The sequence below is a fragment of the Salmo trutta genome, chromosome 16 (genome assembly GCF_901001165.1).
Source record: "Salmo trutta chromosome 16, fSalTru1.1, whole genome shotgun sequence".
Classification (NCBI taxonomy): Eukaryota; Metazoa; Chordata; class Actinopteri; order Salmoniformes; family Salmonidae; genus Salmo; species Salmo trutta.
The window spans coordinates 49,250,446-49,272,559 of NC_042972.1; the positions used below are offsets into that span (position 1 = coordinate 49,250,446).

Genomic DNA, 22,114 nt, shown 5'->3' on the forward strand with positions numbered 1-22,114 from the left:
TTTCTTGTGGTGGCCCTTATTGGGCAAAAAAAAAAAAAAAACTGTAAACAAACCCCAGTTAGTCAATACCTTATAAAATGGATGCCCAGTTTAGCGTATTTGTGTTCTGTGTTGCTTGCCTTGGTGAATGTGTTTGTGTATTAGGAGATACTGTGCCAATTACTGTCTTGATTCTCTCTGTTTCTCTGTGTGGTTTCCTTGGTTTCCTGCTCTTGTTTATCACTCTAAGTCCCTAAGCTCCCAGAGGGCTGTGAGGCGTATGTCAGTGGAAAGGCACGGAGCTAAAGAACATGGCTGAAGCTTGTTTTCCAGATAGATTTTTTTATAGTCTTATCAAACCACTGTCTGTCACCGCTCTGTAGCCTTGCCAGTTTGAGTCCTGAGACTGTCACTCCTCATTTAACTCTATCTCTCTATCTCTCTATCACCCATGGCTTCAGCTTATATAGAGCCTGCTGTGCACGTGAATGTGTGTGCGCGTGCACGGGTGCGTCTGCATATGAGCGAGCTTGTGCATGTGTTGTGGGTTTTCCTCTCTGAAAAGGTGTTGAGTGTAGCCTCATTATTGCACTCTCTCTGCTCCTCTCCCCTTAAGTTTGTCACCCTGTTTCACACACCCCCCCCCTCCCTCTTTCTGATATCGACTCTCACAACGTCCACCGTCTCCCTCGCTCATTCGCTCTGCCTTTCTCCCCCTCTCTATACCCGTCAACTTCTCCCTCTACATTCTCATTCTCTTTTCCTCCTGTCTGTTTTTACTTCCATCTCTCTTCCCCATTCTCCTCTCCACTCATCCTTCCCCACCCCTTCTCTGGTCCTTATTCTTTCACTTCATTCTCTCCATTCCTCACCTCGAGGGGTTAAAAGCAGAAAGAGATTTCTGTGGACTGTAAGAAATGGACAAATAGGTAGATTCTTCTTCTAACTTCTCTCTCTCTCCTCTGTTCCTCCATAGTGTTGCTGCGTGAGGAGGTGGCCCAGCTGCAGGAGGAGGTGCACCTGTTGAGGCAGATGAAGGACATGTTGAGTAAGGACCTGGAGGAGACCCAGGGCTGCTCCTCCCACCTCCTTTCAGCCACTGAGCTCCGTGTGCAGCTGGGAGACAAGGAGCAGGAGCTGGACCGCGCCAAGGAGGCCTTACAAGGTCAGGACGACCCTCGTAGTGCTCACCTAATACCCTATCCTACCTGAGTCCTACCCTACTGCCCTACCTGAGTCTGCCCTACTGAACTCATGAGTCCTACCTGAGTCCTACCCTACTGTCTTACCTGAGTCCTACCCTACGGTCCCTCCTTGAGTCCATCCTACCGTTCGACCTGAGTCCTACCCTTCTGTGCTACCTGAGTCCTACTCTACTGTCCTACCAGAGTCCTACTCTACTGTCCTACCTGAACCCTACACTACAGTCCTACTTGAGTCCTACTACTGTACTACCTGAGACCTACTACTGTACTACCTGAGTCCTACCCTACTGTCCTACCTGAGTCCTACCCTACTGTCCTACCTGAGTCCAACACTACTGTTCTACCTGAGTCCTACCCTACTGTCCTACCTGAGTCCTACCCTACTGTTCTACCTGAGTCCTACCCTACTGTCCTACCTGAGTCCAACACTACTGTTCTACCTGAGTCCTACCCTACTGTTCTACCTGAGTCCTACCCTACTGTTCTACCTGAGTCCTGCCCTACTGTCCTACCTGAGTTCTACCCTTCTGTCCTACCTGAGGTCTACCCTACTGTCCAACCTGTCCTACCTGAGTCCTACTTGAGGTCTACTTGAGTCCTACCCTACTGTTCTACTTGATTCCTACCTGAGCCCCACCCTACTGTCCTACCTGAGTCCTGCTACTGTTCTACCTGAGTCCTACCCTACTGTCCTACCTGACTCCTACCCTACTGTCCTTCCATGACTACTACCCTACTTACCTATCTGAGTCCTACCCTACTGTTCTACCTGAGTCCTACTCTACTGTCCTACCTGAGTCCTCCCCTACTGTCCTAACTGAGTCCTACCCTACTGTCTTACCTGAGTCCTACCCTACTGTTCCACCTGAGTCCTACCCTACTGTACTACCTGAGTCCTACCCTACTGTACTACCTGAGTCCTACCCTACTGTCCTACCTGAGTCCTACCCTACTGTTCTACCTGAGTCCAATTATACTACACAGCTGTCTGAGCCCTGCCACACCCACTTAAGCCCCATATGTTTCTCACACAGCTCAGTCAAACCCACTTCATCTCAGTAGAGATAACATCAGTTTATCACTCAACACATCGATCAGTCAATCCCTTTCAAAATGCAATCTGACGTAGTTGTGTCTGGTATGGGCCACATGTTTATCTAAATACTAACTGTGTGGTAGAGAAATCCTATCTGTCATCTCCAAATCTCCTATCAGTCATGATGTGTGTGTGAGGGAGATAAGTCAATACCTTCTGCCTGTTCTATCCTTCCAACATTGTCAGTAATGAGATCTGTTCATCAGTCCACAGTCTAGGCTCAGTTCTTGTAAGGTTGAGATCTATAAATGGTAGCACAAAGGCATTGCTTTATGATGCAGTGTATGCTTTTGGCTTGGAGTGGAATGCTATGTAGAGTATGTGGTAGTGAGAGGAGACAGCTTGTCATCGTACTGTGGCCAAGTGTGGTTCGCCAACTCCTCTTACCCCTGCCCGCAAAGCAATATTTTACAGCTAAATATTTACTTGCTTGTTTAACCCAAAGAAAGCAAAGTTAACGAAGTTATCCCCTTCTGAGGCAGACTGGCTGCATGTAGAATGGTGGGAGCGTGAAAACGTAAAGAAGACAAACCTATAACTCATCTCTCTAACGTCCCCCCCATCTAGCCCTCCTCCTCTGTCTTCCTCTCTTCCGCTCAGGGAGCAACAGGCGGGAGGTGACGTGCTCATAGATGTAGAGCTCTCTTGTGTAACTGTTGAAGAACAGGTTTAAATGTTGAGTGAGGAGAGTTATGGTGGAACATGTACATTGGGAATGCTTAAGCCTCAATGATTGCCACCTGTGTTGCGGTTATTGCGAGGACAGCTTCTCCTTTTCCTTGAATAAAGAGCTTCAGGAATACTGTTCGTAAGTCACAATCTTACTCTGCCTGTCAAGGCTTTCTCTAGATTCCTGTCCTACAAATACAGCTGATGAGTTATGGTCTCTACTGAAAAGCAAGTTTCAACCCTGGAAGTTGGCTGTTTTTAAACAGGCTGTCTGTGTAGCAAATGCCATTTATGCCAAGCGTATTTAGGAAAGGATAGGTGAATGTAGTCTCCACATCAGGGTTATGTGACTATCTGCTACTGAACTTAGAGCATTACATCATTTACTCCATGGTGCTTCTATGGAAAAGCAGTGTTGCTCTTCCTGGTATTTTACAATATGTCACAGTGCCATCTTGTGGCAATCCAATATACAGTGCATTCGGAAAGTATTCAGACCCCTTAACTTTTTCCACATTTTGTCACATTACATTATTCTAAAATTGATTGAATAGTTTTTTTCCCCCTCATCAGTCTACACACAATAGCCCATAATGACAAAGTGAAAACTGTTTTTTAGAAATGTTTGCAAATGTATTCAAAATAAAACACTGAAATATCACATTTACATAAGTATTTAGACCCTTTACTCAGTACTTTGTTGAAGCACCTTTGGCAGCGATTGCAGCCTCGCGTCTTCTTGGGTATGATGCTACAAGCTTGGCACACCTGTATTTGGGGAGTTTCTCCCATTCTTCTCTGCAAATCCTCTCAAGCTCTGTCAAGTTGGATGGAGAGCGTCGCTGCACAGCTATTTTCAGGTCTCTCCGGAGATGTTAGATCGGGTTCAAGTCCGGGATCTGGCTGGGCCACTCACGTTTAGAGACTTGTCCCGAAGCCACTCCTGCATTGTCTTGGCTGTTTGGTTAGGGTCGTTTTCCTGTTGGAAGGAAAACTTGACAAGAAGAATACCTATGTAAGAATACTGTTCATTGACTACAGCTCAGCATTCAACACCATAGTACCCTCCAAACTCATCATCAAGCTAGAGGCCCTGGGTCTCCACCCCGCCCTGGCAATTGGGTCCTGGACTTCCTGACGGGCCTCCCCCAGGTGGTGAAGGTAGGAAACAACATCTCCACTTCGCTAATCCTCAACAATGGGGCCCCACAAGGGTGCGTGCACAGCCCCCTCCTGTACTCCCTGTTCACCCATGACTGCGTTAGCCATGCACGCCTCCAACTCAATCATCAAGTTTGCAGACGACACAACAGTAGTAGGTTTGAGACCAACAACAATGAGACGGCCTACAGGGATGAGATGAGAGCACTCGGAGTGTGGTGTCAGGAAAACAACCTCTCACTCAACGTCAACAAAACAAAGGAGATGATCGTGGACTTCAGGAAACAGCAGAGGGAGCACCCCCCTATCCACATCGATGGGACAGCAGTGGAGAAGGTGGAAAGTTTTAAGTTACTCGGCGGACACCATAGACAAACTGAAATGGTCCACCCACACAGACAGTGTGGTGAAGGCGCAACAGCGCCTCTTCAACCTCAGGAGGCTGAAGAAATGTGGCTTGTCACCTAAAAGCATCACAAACTTTTACAGATGCACAATTGAGAGCATCCTGTCGGGCTGCATCACCGCCTGGTACGGTACCTGCACCGCCCACAACCGCAAGGCTCTCCAGAGGGTGGTGCAGTCTGCACAACGCATAACCGGGGACACCTATAACACCCGATGTCACAGGAACAAGGACAACAACCACCCGAGCCACTGCCTGTTCACCCCGCTACCACTCAGAAGGCAAGGTCAGTACAGGTGCATCAAAGCTGGGACCGAGAGACTGAAAAACAGCTTGTATCTCAAGGCCATCAGACTGCTAAACAGCCTATCACCAACACAGAGAGGCTGCTGCCTACATACAGACTTGAAATCATTGCCCACTTTAATAAATGGATAAGTAGTCACTTTAATAATGCCACATTAATAATGTTTACATATCTTGCATTACTCATCTCATATGTATATTCTGTATTTTATACCATCTATTGCATCTTGCCAATGCCACTTTGTCATTGCTCATCCATATATTTATATATATTCTTATTCCATTCCTTTACTTAGATTTGAGTGTATTAGGTATTTGTTGTGGAATTGTTAGATTACATGATAGATATTGCTGCACTGTCGGAACTAGAAGCACAAGCATTTCGCTACACTCGCATTAACATCTGCTAACCGTGTGTATGTGACCAATACGATTTGATTTGATTTGAGGTGAACCTTCACGCCAGTTCTAGGTCCTCAGCGCTCTGGAGAAGGTTTTCTTCAAGGATGTCTCTGTACTTTGCTCTTTTCATCTTTCCCTCGATCCTGACTAGTCTCCCAATCCCTGCCTCTGAAAAACATCCCCACAGCATGATGCTGCCACCACCATGCTTCACCATACGGATGGAGCCAGGTTTCCTCCAGACGTGATGCTTGGCATTCAGTCCAAAGAGCATCAGACCAGAGAATGTTGTTTCTCATGATCTGAGAGTTCTTTAGGTGCCTTTTGGTAAACTCCAAGTGGGCTGTCATGTGTCTTTTACTGAGGAGTGGCTTCCCTCTGGCCACTCTACCATAAAGGCTTGATTGGTGGAGTGCTGCAGAGATGGTTGTCCATCTGGAAGGTTCTCCCATCGCCACAGAGGAACTCTGAAGCTCTGTCAGAGTGACCATCGGGTTCATGGTCACCTCCCTGACCAAGGCCCTTCTCCCCCGATTGCTCAGTTTGGCCAGGCGGCCAGCTCTAGGAAGAGTCTTGGTGGTTCCAAACTTCTTCCATTTAAGAATGATGCAGGCCATTGTATTCTTGGGGACCTTCAATGCTGCAGAAATATTGTGCCTTGACACAATCCTGTCTCGAAGCTCTACGGAGAATTCCTTCAAGCTCATGGCTTGGTTTTTTCTCTGACATGCACTGTCAACTGTGGGACCTTATATAGATACAGTTGAAGTTGGAAGTTTACATGCACTTAGGTTGGAGTCATTAAAACTCGTTTTTCAACCAATCCACAAATTTCTTGTTAACAAACTATAGTTTTGGCAAGTTGGTTAGGACATCTACTTTGTGCATGACACAAGTCATTTTTCCAACAATTGTTTACAGACATATTATTTCACTTACAATTCACTGTATCACAATTCCAGTGGGTCAGAAGTTTACATACACTATGTTGACTGTGCCTTTAAACAGCTTGGAAAATTCCAGAAAATTATGTCTTGGCTTTAGAAGCTTCTTATAGGCTAACTGACGTAATTTGAGTCAATTGGAGGTGTACCTGTGGATTTATTTCAAGGCCTACCTTCAAACTCAGTGCCTCTTTGCTTGACATCATGGGAAATCAAAAGAAATCAGCCAAGACCTGAGAAAATTGTACACCTCCAAGTCTGGTTCATCCTTGGGAGCAATTTCCAAACGCCTGAAGGTACCACGTTCATCTGTACAAACAATAGTATGCAAGTATAAACACCATGGGACCACGCAGCCATCATACCCCTCAGGAAGGAGACGTGTTCTGTTTCCTAGAGATGAACGTACTTTGGTGCGAAAAGTGCAAATCAATCCCAGAACAACAGGAAAGGACCTTGTGAAGATGCTGGAGGAAATGGGTACAAAAGTATCTATGTCCACAGTAAAACGAGTCCTATATCGACATAACCTGAAAGGCCACTCAGCGAGGAAGAAGCCACTGCTCCAAAACCACCATAAAAAAGCCAGACTACGGTTTGCAAATGCACATGGGGACAAATTGTACTTTTTGGAGAAAAAAAAGCATGTGCGAGCAAGGAGGCCTACAAACCTGACTCAGTTACACCAGCTCTGTCAGGAGGAATGGGCCAAAATTCCCCCAACTTATTGTGGGAAGCTTGTGGAAGGCTACCCGAAACGTTTGACCCAAGTTGTAAACTTCTGACCCACTGGGAATGTGATGAAAGAAATTAAATCTGAAAGAAATAATTCTCTCTACTATTATTCTGACATTTCACATTCTTAAAATAAAGTGGTAATCCTAACTGACCTAAGACATGTACTTTTTATTAGGATTAAATGTCAGGAATTGTGAAAAACTGAGTTTAAATGTATTTGGCTAAGGTGTATGTAAACTTCCGACTTCAGCTGTAGGTGTGTGCCTTTCCAAATCATGTCCAATCAATTGAATTTACCACAAGTTGTAGAAACATCTTAAGGTTGATCAGTGGAAACAGGATGCACCTGAACTCAATTTCGAGTCTCATAGCAAAAGGTCAGAATACTTAAATAAATAAGGTATTTCTGTTTTACATTTTTTATACATTTGCAAACGTTTCTAAAAACCTGTTTCTGCTTTGTCATTATGGGGAATTGTGTGTAGATTGATGAGGGTAAAGAGTAATTTAATCAAATTTAGAATTATGCTGTAACGTAACAAAATGTGGAAAAAGTGAAGGGGTCTGAATACTTTCCGAATGCACTGTAACTGCATATTTGACCCAACCTTTGGTCAAAGCCATTAGTCCTGATTTGTGTGTGTGTGTGTGTGTGTGTGTGTGTGTGTGTGTGTGTGTGTGTGTGTGTGTGTGTGTGTGTGTGTGTGTGACTGTGTCTGTGTCTGTGTGTGTCTGTGACTGTGTCTGTGTCTGTGTCCGTGTCCCACAGCTATGAAGTCTGACCGTAAGCGTCTGAAGGTGGAGAAGGCCGACTTGGTGAACCAGATGCAGCAGCTGTACACCACACTGGAGAGCCGGGAGGAGCAGCTCCGAGACTTCATACGCAACTACGACCAGCACCGTAAGGTACATTACACTCAACTATGACCAGCACCGTAAGGTACATTACACTCAACTACGACCAGCACCGTAAGGTACATTACACTCAACTACAACCAGCACCGTAAGGTACATTACACTCAACTACAACCAGCACCGTAAGGTACATTACACTCAACTACAACCAGCACCGTAGGGTACATTACACTCAACCACGACCAGCACCGTAAAGTACATTACACTCAACTACAACCAGCACTGTAAGGTACATTTCACTCAACTACGACCAGCACCAAAAGGTACATTCCACTCAACTACGACCAGCACCGTAAGGTACATTACACTCAACCACGACCAGCACCGTAAAGTACGTCACACTCAACTACGACCAGCACCGTAAAGTACGTTACACTCAACTACGACCAGCACCGTAAAGTACTTTACACTCAACTACGACCAGCACCGTAAAGTATGTTACACTCAACTACAACCAGCACCGTAAGGCATGTTACACTCAACTACGACCAGCACCAAAAGGTACATTACACTCAACTACACCCAACACCGTAAAGTACATTACACTCAACTACTGTCAAGCATGTCGTAAGGTGTGGACCAAAACACAGCGGGAATATGTACACTCATCTTCTTTATTACGGACAAAGAAGGAAAAACCCAAAACAAACACGTATACAAAACACAACGACGAATAACAGGCCGGTAAGGCACAAAGCTATACACAGCACAATCTCCCACAAACTAACAGGTGAAAACAGGCGACCTAAGTATGACTCTCAATCAGCAACAACGATGTACAGCTGTTCCTGATTGAGAGCCACACAAAACAAGAACATAAACCAAAAACCCCGGAACACATAAATCCAACACCCCTCTACATACACACACACCCCAAACCATATAAAACAAATACCCCCTGCCACGTCCTGACCAAAGTACAATAACCAATAACCCCTTATACTGGTCAGGACGTGACAACTACGATCAGCACTGTAAGGTACATTCCGCTCAACTACAACCAGCACCGTAGGGTACATTACACTCAACTACGACCAGCACCATAAAGTACATTACACTCAACTACGACCAGCACCGTAAAGTATGTTACACTCAACTACGACCAGCACCATAAAGTACATTACACTCAACTACGACCAGCACCGTAAAGTATGTTACACTCAACTACAACTAGCACCGTAAAGTATGTTACACTCAACTACAACCAGCACCGTAAAGTATGTTACACTCAACTACAACCAGCACCTTAAAGTACATTACACTCAACTACAACCAGCACCGTAAAGTATGTTACACTCAACTACAACCAGCACCGTAAAGTATGTTACATTCAACTACAACCAGCACCGTAAAGTATGTTACACTCAACTACAACCAGCACCGTAAAGTATGTTACACTCAACTACAACCAGCCCCGTAAAGTATGTTACACTCAACTACGACCAGCACTGTAAGGTACATTACACTCAACTACAACCAGTATTTAAAAATGTAATAAAATGTATGCACTCTACTGTAAGTCGCTCTGGATAAGAGCGTCTGCTAAATGACTAAAATGTAAATGTAACTACAACCAGCACCGTAAGGTCTGTTACACTCAACTACGATCAGCACCATAAGGTACATTACACTCAATTACAACCAGCACCGTAAAGTACATTACAATCACTATACATACATACAGTAGCCAGATACACTCCAAGTATTTTGACTTAATATAACTGGGATTCATTGAGCAGTCAAGTGCTCACACACTGGTTTAAGGCAGTACTACAGTGAATCTTCTGAAGATTGACAGTGTCTGTGTGCTCTACTGCAGGAGAGTGAGGATGCTGTGAAGGCCCTGGCTAAGGAGAAGGACCTGCTGGAGAGGGAGAAATGGGATCTGAGGAGGCAGACCAAAGAAGCTACAGAGCAGGCCTGCATCCTGCGTTCTCACATGGACATGAAGGAGAACCGCATCAAAGAGCTCGAGGCTGAGCTCACAATGGTGAGACACACGCACGTACACTCACACACAGACACACACACGCAATGTGACACGCACACGCTGATATGCACTGACACACACATGCTGTGTTTTGCTCTGTAACGGAATTTATGCATTTTCTGCCTGGTTGCGGAGCTCCTTAGAGAGCCGATTGTCTGTCTGTCTGACTGAGAGATGGCCTCATTATTCACTCCATGTCCTTAATTCCTCTCCAGTCAACAGCCAGCCCACCTCCTCTGTAGGGCTATGCTAGCTCCTCACTACCCTCAGCAGCAGCTGATAAGATTTATCAGATCTAAAAGACTATATCTCCGTCACTGTCAAGTGCTCACAGACAGAGAATTATGCTAACCCTTATGGAGTGATCTGTCCCATCTAACCCCACACACATTTCAACACATTGTGCTATGTCAAACATAAAGCGTAAAAGCATATTTCAAATCAAATCAAGTTGTATTGGTCGCATACACATATTTAGCAGGTGTTATTGCGGGTGTAGTGAAATGCTTGTGTTAGCATATTTGCATATTTGAACACGTGTGGCAGTGTTCCTGTGTGTGTGTGTGTGTGTGTGTGTGTGTGTGTGTGTGTGTGTGTGTGTGTGTGTGTCTGTGTACCACTGTATCTTACCACCCTGTGTGTGTATTTATGCCAGGCGAAACAGTCCCTGGCCACGCTGACTAAGGACGTGCCGAAGCGCCACTCCCTGGCCATGCCCTCAGAGCCGGTGGTGAACGGCAGTCAGGAGTGGGCGATGCAGGGAGACCTGCCCCTCACCGCTGCCATCCGCCAGAGCCAACAGACCCTCTACCACGGACACACTGTGGACCGCCAGGGTAGGCTCGTCTGTCTGTCTGTCTGTCACACACACAAACAGCACAACCATTACTGTATTGAGGAGTATAGTGTGTCTAATGTGTGTGTGTCTCTTCTCTAGCGGTGGTCAGGGTCAGTCCCTGTCACTCCCGCCAGCCCTCCGTCATCTCGGACGCGTCGGCGGCTGACGGGGATCGGTCGTCCACCCCAAGCGACATCAACTCCCCCCGCCACCGGACCCACTCCCTCTGCAATGTAAGAGCTGCCTGGCCTCCCCGACCAAGTAATCACACCTCCACAATTCTCTATAAGTACCTTTCTGTACTCCTCTCTGTTCTGTTCTGTCTGTCTTTTTTTCTCTGCCTGCTCTTTCCCTTGGTTTAGTTCTGTTAAAGTATTAGTTTACTGTAGTTCTGTGATTTCATCTGCAAGTTGTTTGTGAGAGAATCTCCCGGTTCATTTACTAACCTGAATGTCTGTGTGTCCTCTTGCCCTCTCTCTTTCTCTCTTTCCTACTCCCCTCTGCCCCCTCTTTCTCTCTTCCTGCCCTCCCTCTCTCTTTCCTCCTGCCCTCTCCTTCCCCTGGCCTAGTCTATGGAGGACCTGGAGGACCAGAAGCGTAAGACAAAGAAGAAGGAGAAGATGAGTCTGGGCTCCCTGTCCCGGGTGTTTGCTCGGGGAAAGCAGCGCAAGTCAATGGACCCGGGCCTGTTTGATGGTACATCCACCCCTGATTATTACATAGAGGAGGATGCCGACTGGTGATGGTGTATGTGGATTTCTGTGTGGGTCTGGTTGTGTGCATGCAGATGAGTGTGTGTGTGTGTGTGTGTGTGTGTGTGTGTGTGTGTGTGTGTGTGTGTGTGTGTGTGTGTGTGTGTGTGTGTGTGTGTGTGTGTGTGTGTGTGTGTGTGTTTGTGTGCCTTCATGTGTGTCTGTCTGTGTGTGGTTGGGTGGGTGTGTGTGTGTGTCTGTGTGTGGGTGTGTGTGTGTGTGTGTGTGTGTCTGTGGGTGGGTGTGTGTGTGTGCGGGTGTGTGTGTGTGTGTGCGGGTGTGTTGCCGCGTGTTCCCAAAAGAAAAACCTGAGAGACAACTGCTGCCCCCAGATAATGTACATTATCCTCAAAAATGTATGTATGTAAATTAAATATATATTTATAGATGTACATGTATGCATATGTATATATGTTTACATGCATATAAATATATAGACGGGATTATTATGCGTTGACATGTTTATGCTGTGTTATCTTTTATTTGTCTTAATATATGTTTCTTTTTTTATAACTGGAGACTTGAAGGACAGCTGTGCATATGTAAATAGAAGTCATTCTGCACCTAGTGTTTGTAAATGTATTTTGTCTGATAACGGTTTTATTTTAGAGTTGCTTTTGTCATTCTTCTGGACTTTCTCCCATCCCAGTCTTATTTGGCCCGTTCCTGACATCCTCATGAAAGTATGAATGAGGAATTACCCTCCACATTGTAACTGGAGGCTAAACATACTAGCACAACCCTGCTCCGAACCCAAGTATACTGGACCACTGGTATCATTTCGTAATTAAAAAAACATTGAAGTGTATGGAACAACCATGTTTCTGACCGTGAAACTAAATAGTAATAATATGACAATCATAAGGACATTTGATATTGTAGTTCACAGTAGACCAGTTAGTCTGCTGTTTCAGAATCGTCCCACTATACAGCAACAGTAAGGACTTTAAGCTACCTTTTGTTGTGCCACTGTAGTACAAGAGAACCTACTACAGCTGGGGGGAGAAGGCCTTATTGCTTATTCTGTCATATTGGACAATAGGGGAGGAACAATACGTTTAAATAGCCCACTGGGTAGCATTGACAAATAGGATAGCATTAAATAGGATGATGCTGTGAGTGCCAGAGTGTGTGATCTGAATAGTGTGTTTGTATAGAGATAGGTTTAGGAGTATGGGAATGCTAGCTAGCTAGATTATTAATATGTGCTTGTTTGTGTAGGCCTCCTGCTCTGTTCTACCCATGCTGAATGTTTCAGACATCAATTGTTAAAGACTTACAGTACCCTGCCCAGTCTGTAGATGTGTTTGATCGATCCATATACATTTCTTAAACTGAATGCTGAAAACCAAAATAAGGTTCCAAAATAATGGTTTTACAACAGGAAGCAAAAAAAAATTGGAACACACAAAACAATTAAATGTTTGTGACTCGTATACACACACACACACACACACACACACACACACACACACACACACACACACACACACACACACACTGTTTGAACGCATTTTAAATTGCCAAAGGTTCAAGTTTGGTCTTTGATCAAACAAAACAGAGTCGAGAGTAGATGTGTGTCACTGTTAGCAATGCCTTGTAAGATCGCTTTTGTCCTTATTGAGTTGACAACTATGTAACATGTGCCAACGGTAAGCATAGGACTGTGCACTAAAACCCCTGCATGATTATCTGTGCTGCTTTGGTTAGGAATCCATTAGTTAGCAGTGAAAATAACAACCTCAAGCGTTCTCTGTTGTTCGTATTCGCTAACCCCCCCCGAAACAAAACCCATTCCCATTTTTCATTCTCTTGCATCATTCTGGATGCAATGAACGTTTTTTTGTGTTTGTTTTGCTCTTTAGCATACAACCCCTCCTCATTTCTTACATTTGTGATTATGATAATAATCTGTGTAATGTTTTGTCATTCAGGAGATGTTGCATAAAAGAGTAAATCTATTAAGTATTTTATTTAAAGAACAAGAAGTAACTTCTAGGGTAAAAATGAACATGATAAATGATTGAAATAAAATCTTATTTTAAAATAAAACCAGCAACCAAGTATCCATGTGACGTTTTTCTGTTCCATGTCTAATCTGTTCTTGTGTCCTGGTGCCCCTCTCAACACTTCCTCTCTGGGCCATGTTGGATGGCGACTCCCTCCTTCCCTCACTCCCCAGAAAGGATACCCTCGTCTGTGATTTACCAAGTGTTTGTTTCCAGACTGTGGGGATCATTCATAAAACCATACTGAAGGGAAATGACCTCCTGTGCTACTGAACAATTCATAGAGATTTGTACTTCTGTAGGCCTCACTCTCAGCATGTTGACAAGGTTGAAGGAACACTGGCTGAACACTTGCTAATCGTCCTGGATTTTGCAGAGTACTTATTTGTGGGAGGCTTGTTTAAACAGGTTGTAAATTCACAGCAGATGTTAGTTATGAATAATGTGTCGCGTTTCTACTGTTTCTCAATATTTAATATTTGCCCCTAGTGACTAAAAGTCACTCCATGCCCACCCGATCATTCAAACTCAGACATTCAAACTCAAACCTTAACCCAATCCACACAGAATTTGCTGAACAGTAAAACCATAGACTGACTTTAGGAAATGCATACTAATAGTTGTATTTAAAAAAGGTTTTCCTGTATTTGTCAATGCTTGAGTCACCTGCTCAGTTGTGGCACCGGTTCTCACTTTGTAATATAAATTGTAGTGTGATGAGCCATTCATTAATGTCCTCATTATGGCATCGAATCAGTACTCTAGACTATAGAGAGACCTCAATAATACACGGCTGTTGTGAATTACTCTGGCACCATCTTCTGGCTACATAGAGCATTGGCTGACTGTTCGTAATAGTCCTAAAGCGGTTTTTACACTTTCCTGGTCTCTTGTTTGAGACCCTCTGTCAGTCAATCGCTAATACTCCTGTCATGAAATGGCATGTTTGATGTTAGATGCCGGGGGACATTGTACAGGTTGATGGGAGTTGTCCAACAGTCCCATGTGTTTCAGTAGACGGTACATATTGTAGGCATGTCAACATTTTACAGAGGGACGTTAGTAATATCCTAGGTACACAGTTATATATCCTCCCTTTTCTACTGTTACATTTGAGTTGGATGAGTCATTTTTGCCTCTCAATTCCTTTGACCCCAAACCCCTCCCCTGTCCTGTACCTCTACTTCCCCTGACCAATCCTGACAGACTCTGACAGCCTCTCCAGCCTATCAACACAACAACACAGCCTATCAGACGGAGAGGAGCAGCTGGACCGCCTCCAGCAGATGGAGCTCATTCGGAACATGCCCATGTCACTGTGGAAGGCAGGGGCGGTACAAGCCTGGCTGGAGGTTGTCATGGCAATGTCCATGTACCTTCGTGCTTGCTCGGAAAACGTCAAAAGTGGGAAGGTATGGCCTCCACGCTTCAACATGTAACAAGTACACATCCACTTTAAGTCTGATTTCCGGACTTGTTTTTACAAAGCTTGTAATGACAGTAGCAGCGTTACTAAGAATCCCTCATCTTCCCAGGAAAACCGTGATTTCGGCATGCTTTCCTCCCTCATAGAATCTGCGTTAGATCTAGTATTTCCTCGTCCATGCTTGCTTGCATGTTTGTGCCTTAGTCTGTGAGTGCTGTGCAGTGGAGGTGTAGATTGATGAGAAGAGTGCTCTGGGTGGGTGTCCCCTGGCTGCAGGTGCTGCTGGGGCTGACAGACGAGGACCTGGAGCTGGGACTGGGCATCAGTAACCCCATGCACCGCAGGAAGCTACGCCTCGCCATCGAGGACTACAGGGAGGCAGAGGCTGGCCAGGGGTGAGCTGGAACATCCACACACACACACACACACAAACAGGCATGTATGCACACAAATTGCTGAGTATGACCGTCTCAAATGTTAGGCTATCAAAGGCTGCTGAAATGGACCATCATTGGGTTGCCAAATCTTGGTTGAGTGACGTCGGGTTGCCCCAGTATTCCCAAGCCTTCCAAAGCCAACTGGTGGACGGCCGGGTTCTCAACTCCCTCAGCCGACGAGACCTGGAGAGACTCCTGAACATCACCACCCAGTCCCACCAAACCAGCCTGCTCCTGGCCATCCAGCTCCTGCAATTGCTCAACTTCGACAAAGAGGTCAGACCTGTGTTCATTATCAATACTGTGACATTAGAGTGACCTCTCATCCTCTCCTCCCGGTGTGTTTGGGGAGTGATTACAGTAGTAACCGTACAGTAGTAACAGTATAGTAGTAACCGTACAGTAGTAACAGTACAGTAGTAACAGTACAGTAGTAACAGTACAGTAGTAACAGTACTGTTGTAACCGTACAGTAGTAATCGTACAGTAGTAACCGTACAGTAGTAACAGTACAGTAGTAACAGTACTGTTGTAACCGTACAGTAGTAATCATACAGTAGTAATCGTACAGTAGTAACCGTACAGTAGTAACCGTACAGTAGTAATCGTACAGTAGTAACCGTACAGTTGTAACCGTACAGTAGTAATCGTACAGTAGTAACCGTACAGTACTAACCGTACAGTAGTAACAGTACAGTAGTAACAGTACAGTAGTAACAGTACAGTAGTAACAGTACAGTTGTAACCGTACAGTAGTAACCGTACAGTAGTAATCGTACAGTAGTAACCGTACAGTAGTAACCGTACAGTAGTAACCGTACAGTAGTAACAGTACAGTAGTAACAGTACAGTAGTAACCGTACAGTAGTAACAGTACTGTTGTAACCATACAGTAGTAACCGTACAGTAGTAACAGTACTGTAGTAACCGTACAGTAGTAACAGTACAGTAGTAACCGTACAGTAGTAACAGTACTGTAGTAACCGTACTGTTGTAACCGTACAGTAGTAACAGTACAGTAGTAACAGTACAGTAGTAACCGTACAGTAGTAACCGTACAGTAGTAACCGTACAGTAGTAACAGTACTGTTGTAACCGTACAGTAGTAACCGTACAGTAGTAACCGTACAGTAGTAACAGTACAGTAGTAACCGTACTGTTGTAACCGTACAGTAGTAACAGTACAGTAGTAACCGTACAGTAGTAACAGTACTGTTGTAACCATACAGTAGTAACCGTACAGTAGTAACAGTACAGTAGTAACCGTACAGTAGTAACAGTATAGTAGTAACAGTACAGTAGTAACCGTACAGTAGTAACAGTACTGTAGTAACCGTACTGTTGTAACCGTACAGTAGTAACCGTACAGTAGTAACAGTACAGTAGTAACCGTACAGTAGTAACAGTACAGTAGTAACCGTACAGTAGTAACAGTACTGTTGTAACCGTACAGTAGTAACAGTACAGTAGTAACCGTACTGTTGTAACCGTACAGTAGTAACAGTACAGTAGTAACCGTACAGTAGTAACAGTACTGTAGTAACCGTACTGTTGTAACCGTACAGTAGTAACCGTACAGTAGTAACCGTACAGTAGTAACCGTACAGTAGTAACAGCACAGTAGTAACTGTACAGTAGTAACCATACAGTAGTAACCGTACAGTAGTAACAGTATAGTAGTAACCGTACAGTAGTAACCGTACTGTTTTAACCGTACAGTAGTAACGGTACAGTAGTAACAGTACAGTAGTAACCGTACAGTAGTAACCGTACAGTAGTAACCGTACTGTTGTAACCGTACAGTAGTAACCGTACTGTTGTAACCGTACAGTAGTAACCGTACAGTAGTAACCGTACAGTAGTAACCGTACTGTTGTAACCGTACAGTAGTAACCGTACAGTAGTAACCGTACAGTAGTAACCGTACTGTTGTAACCGTACAGTAGTAACCGTACAGTAGTAACCGTACAGTAGTAACCGTACTGTTGTAACCGTACAGTAGTAACCTTACAGTAGTAACCGTACAGTAGTAACAGTATAGTAGTAATCGTACAGTAGTAACCGTACAGTAGTAACCGTACAGTAGTAATCATACAGTAGTAACTGTACAGTAGTAACCGTACAGTAGTAATCGTACAGTAGTAACTGTACAGTAGTAACCGTACAGTAGTAACAGTACAGTAGTAACCGTACTGTTGTAACCGTACAGTAGTAACAGTATAGTAGTAATCGTACAGTAGTAACCGTACAGTAGTATAAGTACAGTAGTAACCGTACAGTAGTAACTGTACAGTAGTAACCGTACAGTAGTAACCGTACAGTAGTAACAGTACAGTAGTAACAGTATAGTAGTAACCGTACTGTTGTAACCGTACAGTAGTAACAGTATAGTAGTAACCGTACAGTAGTAACCGTACAGTAGTATAAGTACAGTAGTATCCGTACAGTAGTAACCGTACAGTAGTAACCGTACTGTTGTAACCGTACAGTAGTAACAGTATAGTAGTAATCGTACAGTAGTAACCGTACAGTAGTATAAGTATAGTAGTAATCGTACAGTAGTAACCGTACAGTAGTAACCGTACAGTAGTAACCGTACAGTAGTATAAGTACAGTAGTAATCGTACAGTAGTAACAGTATAGTAGTAACAGTACAGTAGTAATCGTACAGTAGTAACCGTACAGTAGTATAAGTATAGTAGTAATCGTACAGTAGTAACCGTACAGTAGTAACTGTACAGTAGTAACTGTACAGTAGTAATCGTACAGTAGTAACCGTACAGTAGTATAAGTACAGTAGTAAGAGTATAGCAGTAATCATACAGTAGTAACAGTACAGTAGTAACAGTACAGTAGTAATCGTACAGTAGTAACCGTACAGTAGTATAAGTACAGTAGTAACCGTACTGTTGTAACCGTACAGTAGTAATCATACAGTAGTAACCGTACTGTTGTAACCGTACAGTAGTATAAGTACAGTAGTAATCGTACAGTAGTAACAGTACAGTAGTATCAGTATAGTAGTAATCGTACAGTAGTAACCGTACAGTAGTAATCATACAGTAGTAACTGTACAGTAGTAACCGTACTGTTGTAACCGTACAGTAGTATAAGTACAGTAGTAACAGTATAGTAGTAATCGTACAGTAGTAACCGTACAGTAGTAATCATACAGTAGTAACTGTACAGTAGTAACCGTACAGTAGTAACCGTACAGTAGTAATCATACAGTAGTAACTGTACAGTAGTAACCGTACAGTAGTAACCGTACAGTAGTAATCATACAGTAGTAATCATACAGTAGTAACTGTACAGTAGTAACCGTACAGTAGTAACCGTACAGTAGTAATCATACAGTAGTAACTGTACAGTAATAACCGTACAGTAGTAACAGTACAGTAGTAACCGTACAGTAGTAACCGTACAGTAGTAACCGTACAGTAGTAACCGTACTGTTGTAACCGTACAGTAGTATAAGTACAGTAGTAACCGTACTGTTGTAACCGTACATTAGTATAAGTACAGTAGTAACAGTATAGTAGTAATCGTACAGTAGTAACCGTACAGTAGTAATCATACAGTAGTAACTGTACAGTAGTAACCGTACAGTAGTAACCGTACTGTTGTAACCGTACAGTAGTATAAGTACAGTAGTAATCGTACTGTTGTAACCGTACAGTAGTAACCGTAGAGTAGTAACCGTACAGTAGTAACCGTACAGTAGTATAAGTACAGTAGTAACAGTATAGTAGTAATCATACAGTAGTAACCGTACAGTAGTATAAGTACAGTAGTAATCGTACTGTTGTAACAGTACAGTAGTATAAGTACAGTAGTAACCGTACTGTTGTAACCGTACAGTAGTAACTTTACTATTGTAACTGTACAGTAGTAACCGTACTGTATTATAACTGTATATTAACAGTGCAGTATGTGTGTGTTGTTGGTGTGCAGGTCCTGGAGGCTCGCCGAGCCCAGTGTGAGCACAAGGACCAGGACCCAGTGGTTTGGACTTGCCACAGAGTCATAAAGTGGATCAGAGACATAGACCTAAAAGTGGGTCCTTTTCCTAGTACAGAAACATCAGAATGCACCTGGATTCCATTCAGACTGTCTCCGTTTTGTGCCAATAGACTGGTGTATACACTGTATAGATCCTGTTAGGGGAGATTGAGGCAAATTTAGCCAAGTTGTTTGTTTGCCATTGTTCTTGTTGGATAACATTATGTCCCTATGTCTCACTGGTCAGGAGTATGCTGACAGTCTTCATGGCAGGGGAGTCCATGGTGCTGTGCTGGCTCTGGACCCCTCATTTGATGCAGATGCCATGGCCAAGGCCCTAGGAATCCCCAGCCACAAACATATGCTTCATCGGCACATGTATGAGGAGATGAAGGCTCTCTCCATCCCTGCCAGGTGATTGGTCTCCCTATATCATTTATGTTTTTAAGCTCCTTGGCAATAAGTAGAATGTTTTGTTGAATTTACAGCAGTGAAGTTAATTGACTCTTCCCTTCTTCCTACCCCTTGTAGGCAAACTTGTGTGGAGCAGGATTGTGAAGTGCCGGGAACGGGAGCCCCACCACAATCCCCTTCTGCTGTTAGCCGCTATAACGAGGAGATAGTGTCTATGAGACGAAGGTCAGGCAAGGTAAGAAGAAGCTACTTTAACAATTGTATTTATGAAGATGTCTCGACAAATGGTAGTTAATCAAAATTAGGCTGGACTGTTCAACTGGGTATGAATTCTGTTTTGACTTATTCTTCCTCTCATTTTCCCAGAGTCCTCTTCGGTTTAACCCAAAGATCGCCATTGGACGGGGCCTTGGTTACCATGGCAGCTGTGGATCTCTGCCCAGAGAGGCACGGGTGCAGGCTGTGCCCAGGACAAAGGGAAGTCCCATGCACACCTACAAGAGTGTTGAGATCACCAATGTCTGAACTGTGCCCTGTGGGGGATACAGGTGGTTAACTCCAGGTGAAAAGCATTCAATATCAACAGAATTGTTGTTTTTTGACAATCTAAAATAAATCAAAATCTTCATTTTTGGAATTGACCATTTTATTTTCAATTTCAGAAACATTGTATTTATTGTTCTAAAGTAAATGTCAATATATCAGTGGACAATGCCTTATGTTTGAATAGGAGAAAACTATAAACATGTTGTAACATTCAAAGCTCCACTTTGCAGGAAAACTGGTGGTATGTTTCCTTTCAAAGAATGACCATCACAGCTTTTCTTTAAACAAGGCATCTCTTGTAACATATATCAAGGAACATTATGGTAATAATGTGTTGCTGCGTATCAAAAGTCCCTGGAGGGTGAAAGTGGTCTGTTCCTGTTGCCATGTCAGTAGGATGATCATTCACTTTGGCCAGGATCTCTGGAGAGAAGAAGTACGCCTGATGTCTCGGTCCTTTGACGTCCATGCCCCGTTTCATATATCTCACTGCCTGGCCTGGCCGGCCTCCCTATGCAGGAAAGTGATTACGGCCCGGCCTGCCTGGGTTTCCTGGCTCAAATCAGTTGCAGATGTCCACTACTTGTCTGGAACTTGGAACCCATATCTTCAGAACCAGCCATTCCCTGGGTTCCATGTAAGTTTATAATTACATTCCATATTGTGAGAGATAACTGGCCTTGAGTTAAGACAACAGCCATCAGGAGAATAAGGTGGGGGAGTGGGGGAGTCTGGAAAATTCCAAATGCTATAGCAGAGCTTGCAATTTGTTCAAATAGCTCAAATATGGCCAAGTGGTACAGACTACAGTTTGTTATGTTTGTCAGAAATATAATACAATTCCGTGTAAACATGCTGGGAAAATTCCTAGAAACTAGAGGCCACACAGCTTTTCATATTGTTGAATTAAACTCTATTGTTTGTTATTTGCAAAGGAGTCTTTTAATTTCATTGTAAATATGGTAAAATATTACATTCTAATATTCAATTCATTATAAGATTAAGATTTAAGATAAGATTTTGCTGTCTCTCAGTGATTATAATATTGTAAATATTTGTACAGTTTGCATTACGGATAATGAAGGTCGCCATGGGGTAGAATGTTTACGTAGGCCAGGATGTCAAGGGAAATCTGTTTTATCATCATTAACTCAGAGTGCATGAGTATACAGTACAATAGTAGAGTATTTCACCAGAACATTCCACAACCATATCACATCTTCAAACAGCTGGAGGGGGAATAGAACCAGAAGAAAACAGGTATATCAGCTCTGGCGATCTCCTACAAAAACCAACCCCTGCACCCTGGTGAACATAGTCAGAAAGACATACAAAGTGGGAACATTAGGCTAGTTCAAACTAGTCAAATGTGGGTGTAAGATGTGGTTTGAATATCAAAGGCTTATGCGTTACAGGAAACACACACTCAATCGTTGATTTGTTGTGGCGTAAAACAATCTACTTTCAATCTAGCATATCACATACATATAGTCAGACTACTAACAACAGAAAAGACTGGCAATTTCCATGAAATGAGAAAGAGGTCGGAGTTTATATTGTTTGTTTTCATATTGGTGTTTATGAAGTAATTATGTACTGTACATGTGCCACTGCTGAAAAAAACATTTTTGAAACTACTGTACATGAACTACAATACATTACTTGTGTTTTGTGTAGGCCTACTCAATAATAAAGATATAAACGCTATCAGAAATGCACATTATTGCAGTTTATTATGAGTACATAAGAACATCGAGAAAGGTCTAATTGCATTCGTTTCGTTTTCATTTGGATGTAGTCTGCTCAGACACTTTTCAGACAGGCCTATTTAGGGGAACACAATTGTCAATCCACGTTTATTTGAGTTTATGGGGGAAAT

The 22,114-nt window shown here is 43.5% G+C and overlaps 2 protein-coding genes across 5 annotated transcripts in view; both read left to right on the forward strand.

Moving 5' to 3' along the window:
• The window catches only part of LOC115150925 (kazrin), a 148,945-nt gene extending 137,427 nt beyond the window's left edge, over positions 1 to 11,518 (forward strand). For 2 of the 4 annotated variants that reach the window (XM_029694765.1, XM_029694764.1), the window contains 6 exons: positions 956 to 1,144; positions 7,676 to 7,812; positions 9,641 to 9,811; positions 10,467 to 10,647; positions 10,749 to 10,882; positions 11,219 to 11,511. In XM_029694765.1, the coding sequence (XP_029550625.1) occupies positions 956 to 1,144; positions 7,676 to 7,812; positions 9,641 to 9,811; positions 10,467 to 10,647; positions 10,749 to 10,882; positions 11,219 to 11,392 (986 nt within the window). In that variant the 3' untranslated portion in view covers positions 11,393 to 11,511. Of the gene's footprint in view, positions 1 to 955; positions 1,145 to 7,675; positions 7,813 to 9,640; positions 9,812 to 10,466; positions 10,648 to 10,748; positions 10,883 to 11,218 lie in introns of all 4 variants that reach the window. The other 2 variants (XM_029694763.1, XM_029694766.1) reach the window with 2 other exon arrangements.
• A 3,085-nt stretch (positions 11,519 to 14,603) lies between these two features.
• Positions 14,604 to 21,940, forward strand: LOC115149828 (kazrin; the record flags this gene model as incomplete). Its single annotated transcript, XM_029692648.1, has 7 exons — positions 14,604 to 14,822; positions 15,113 to 15,231; positions 15,318 to 15,549; positions 19,228 to 19,329; positions 19,523 to 19,689; positions 19,807 to 19,924; positions 20,056 to 21,940. Coding segments are annotated over 7 exons (1,116 nt in total), but the record flags the coding sequence as incomplete, so codon positions are not given.
• Positions 21,941 to 22,114: the final 174 nt, after the last annotated feature.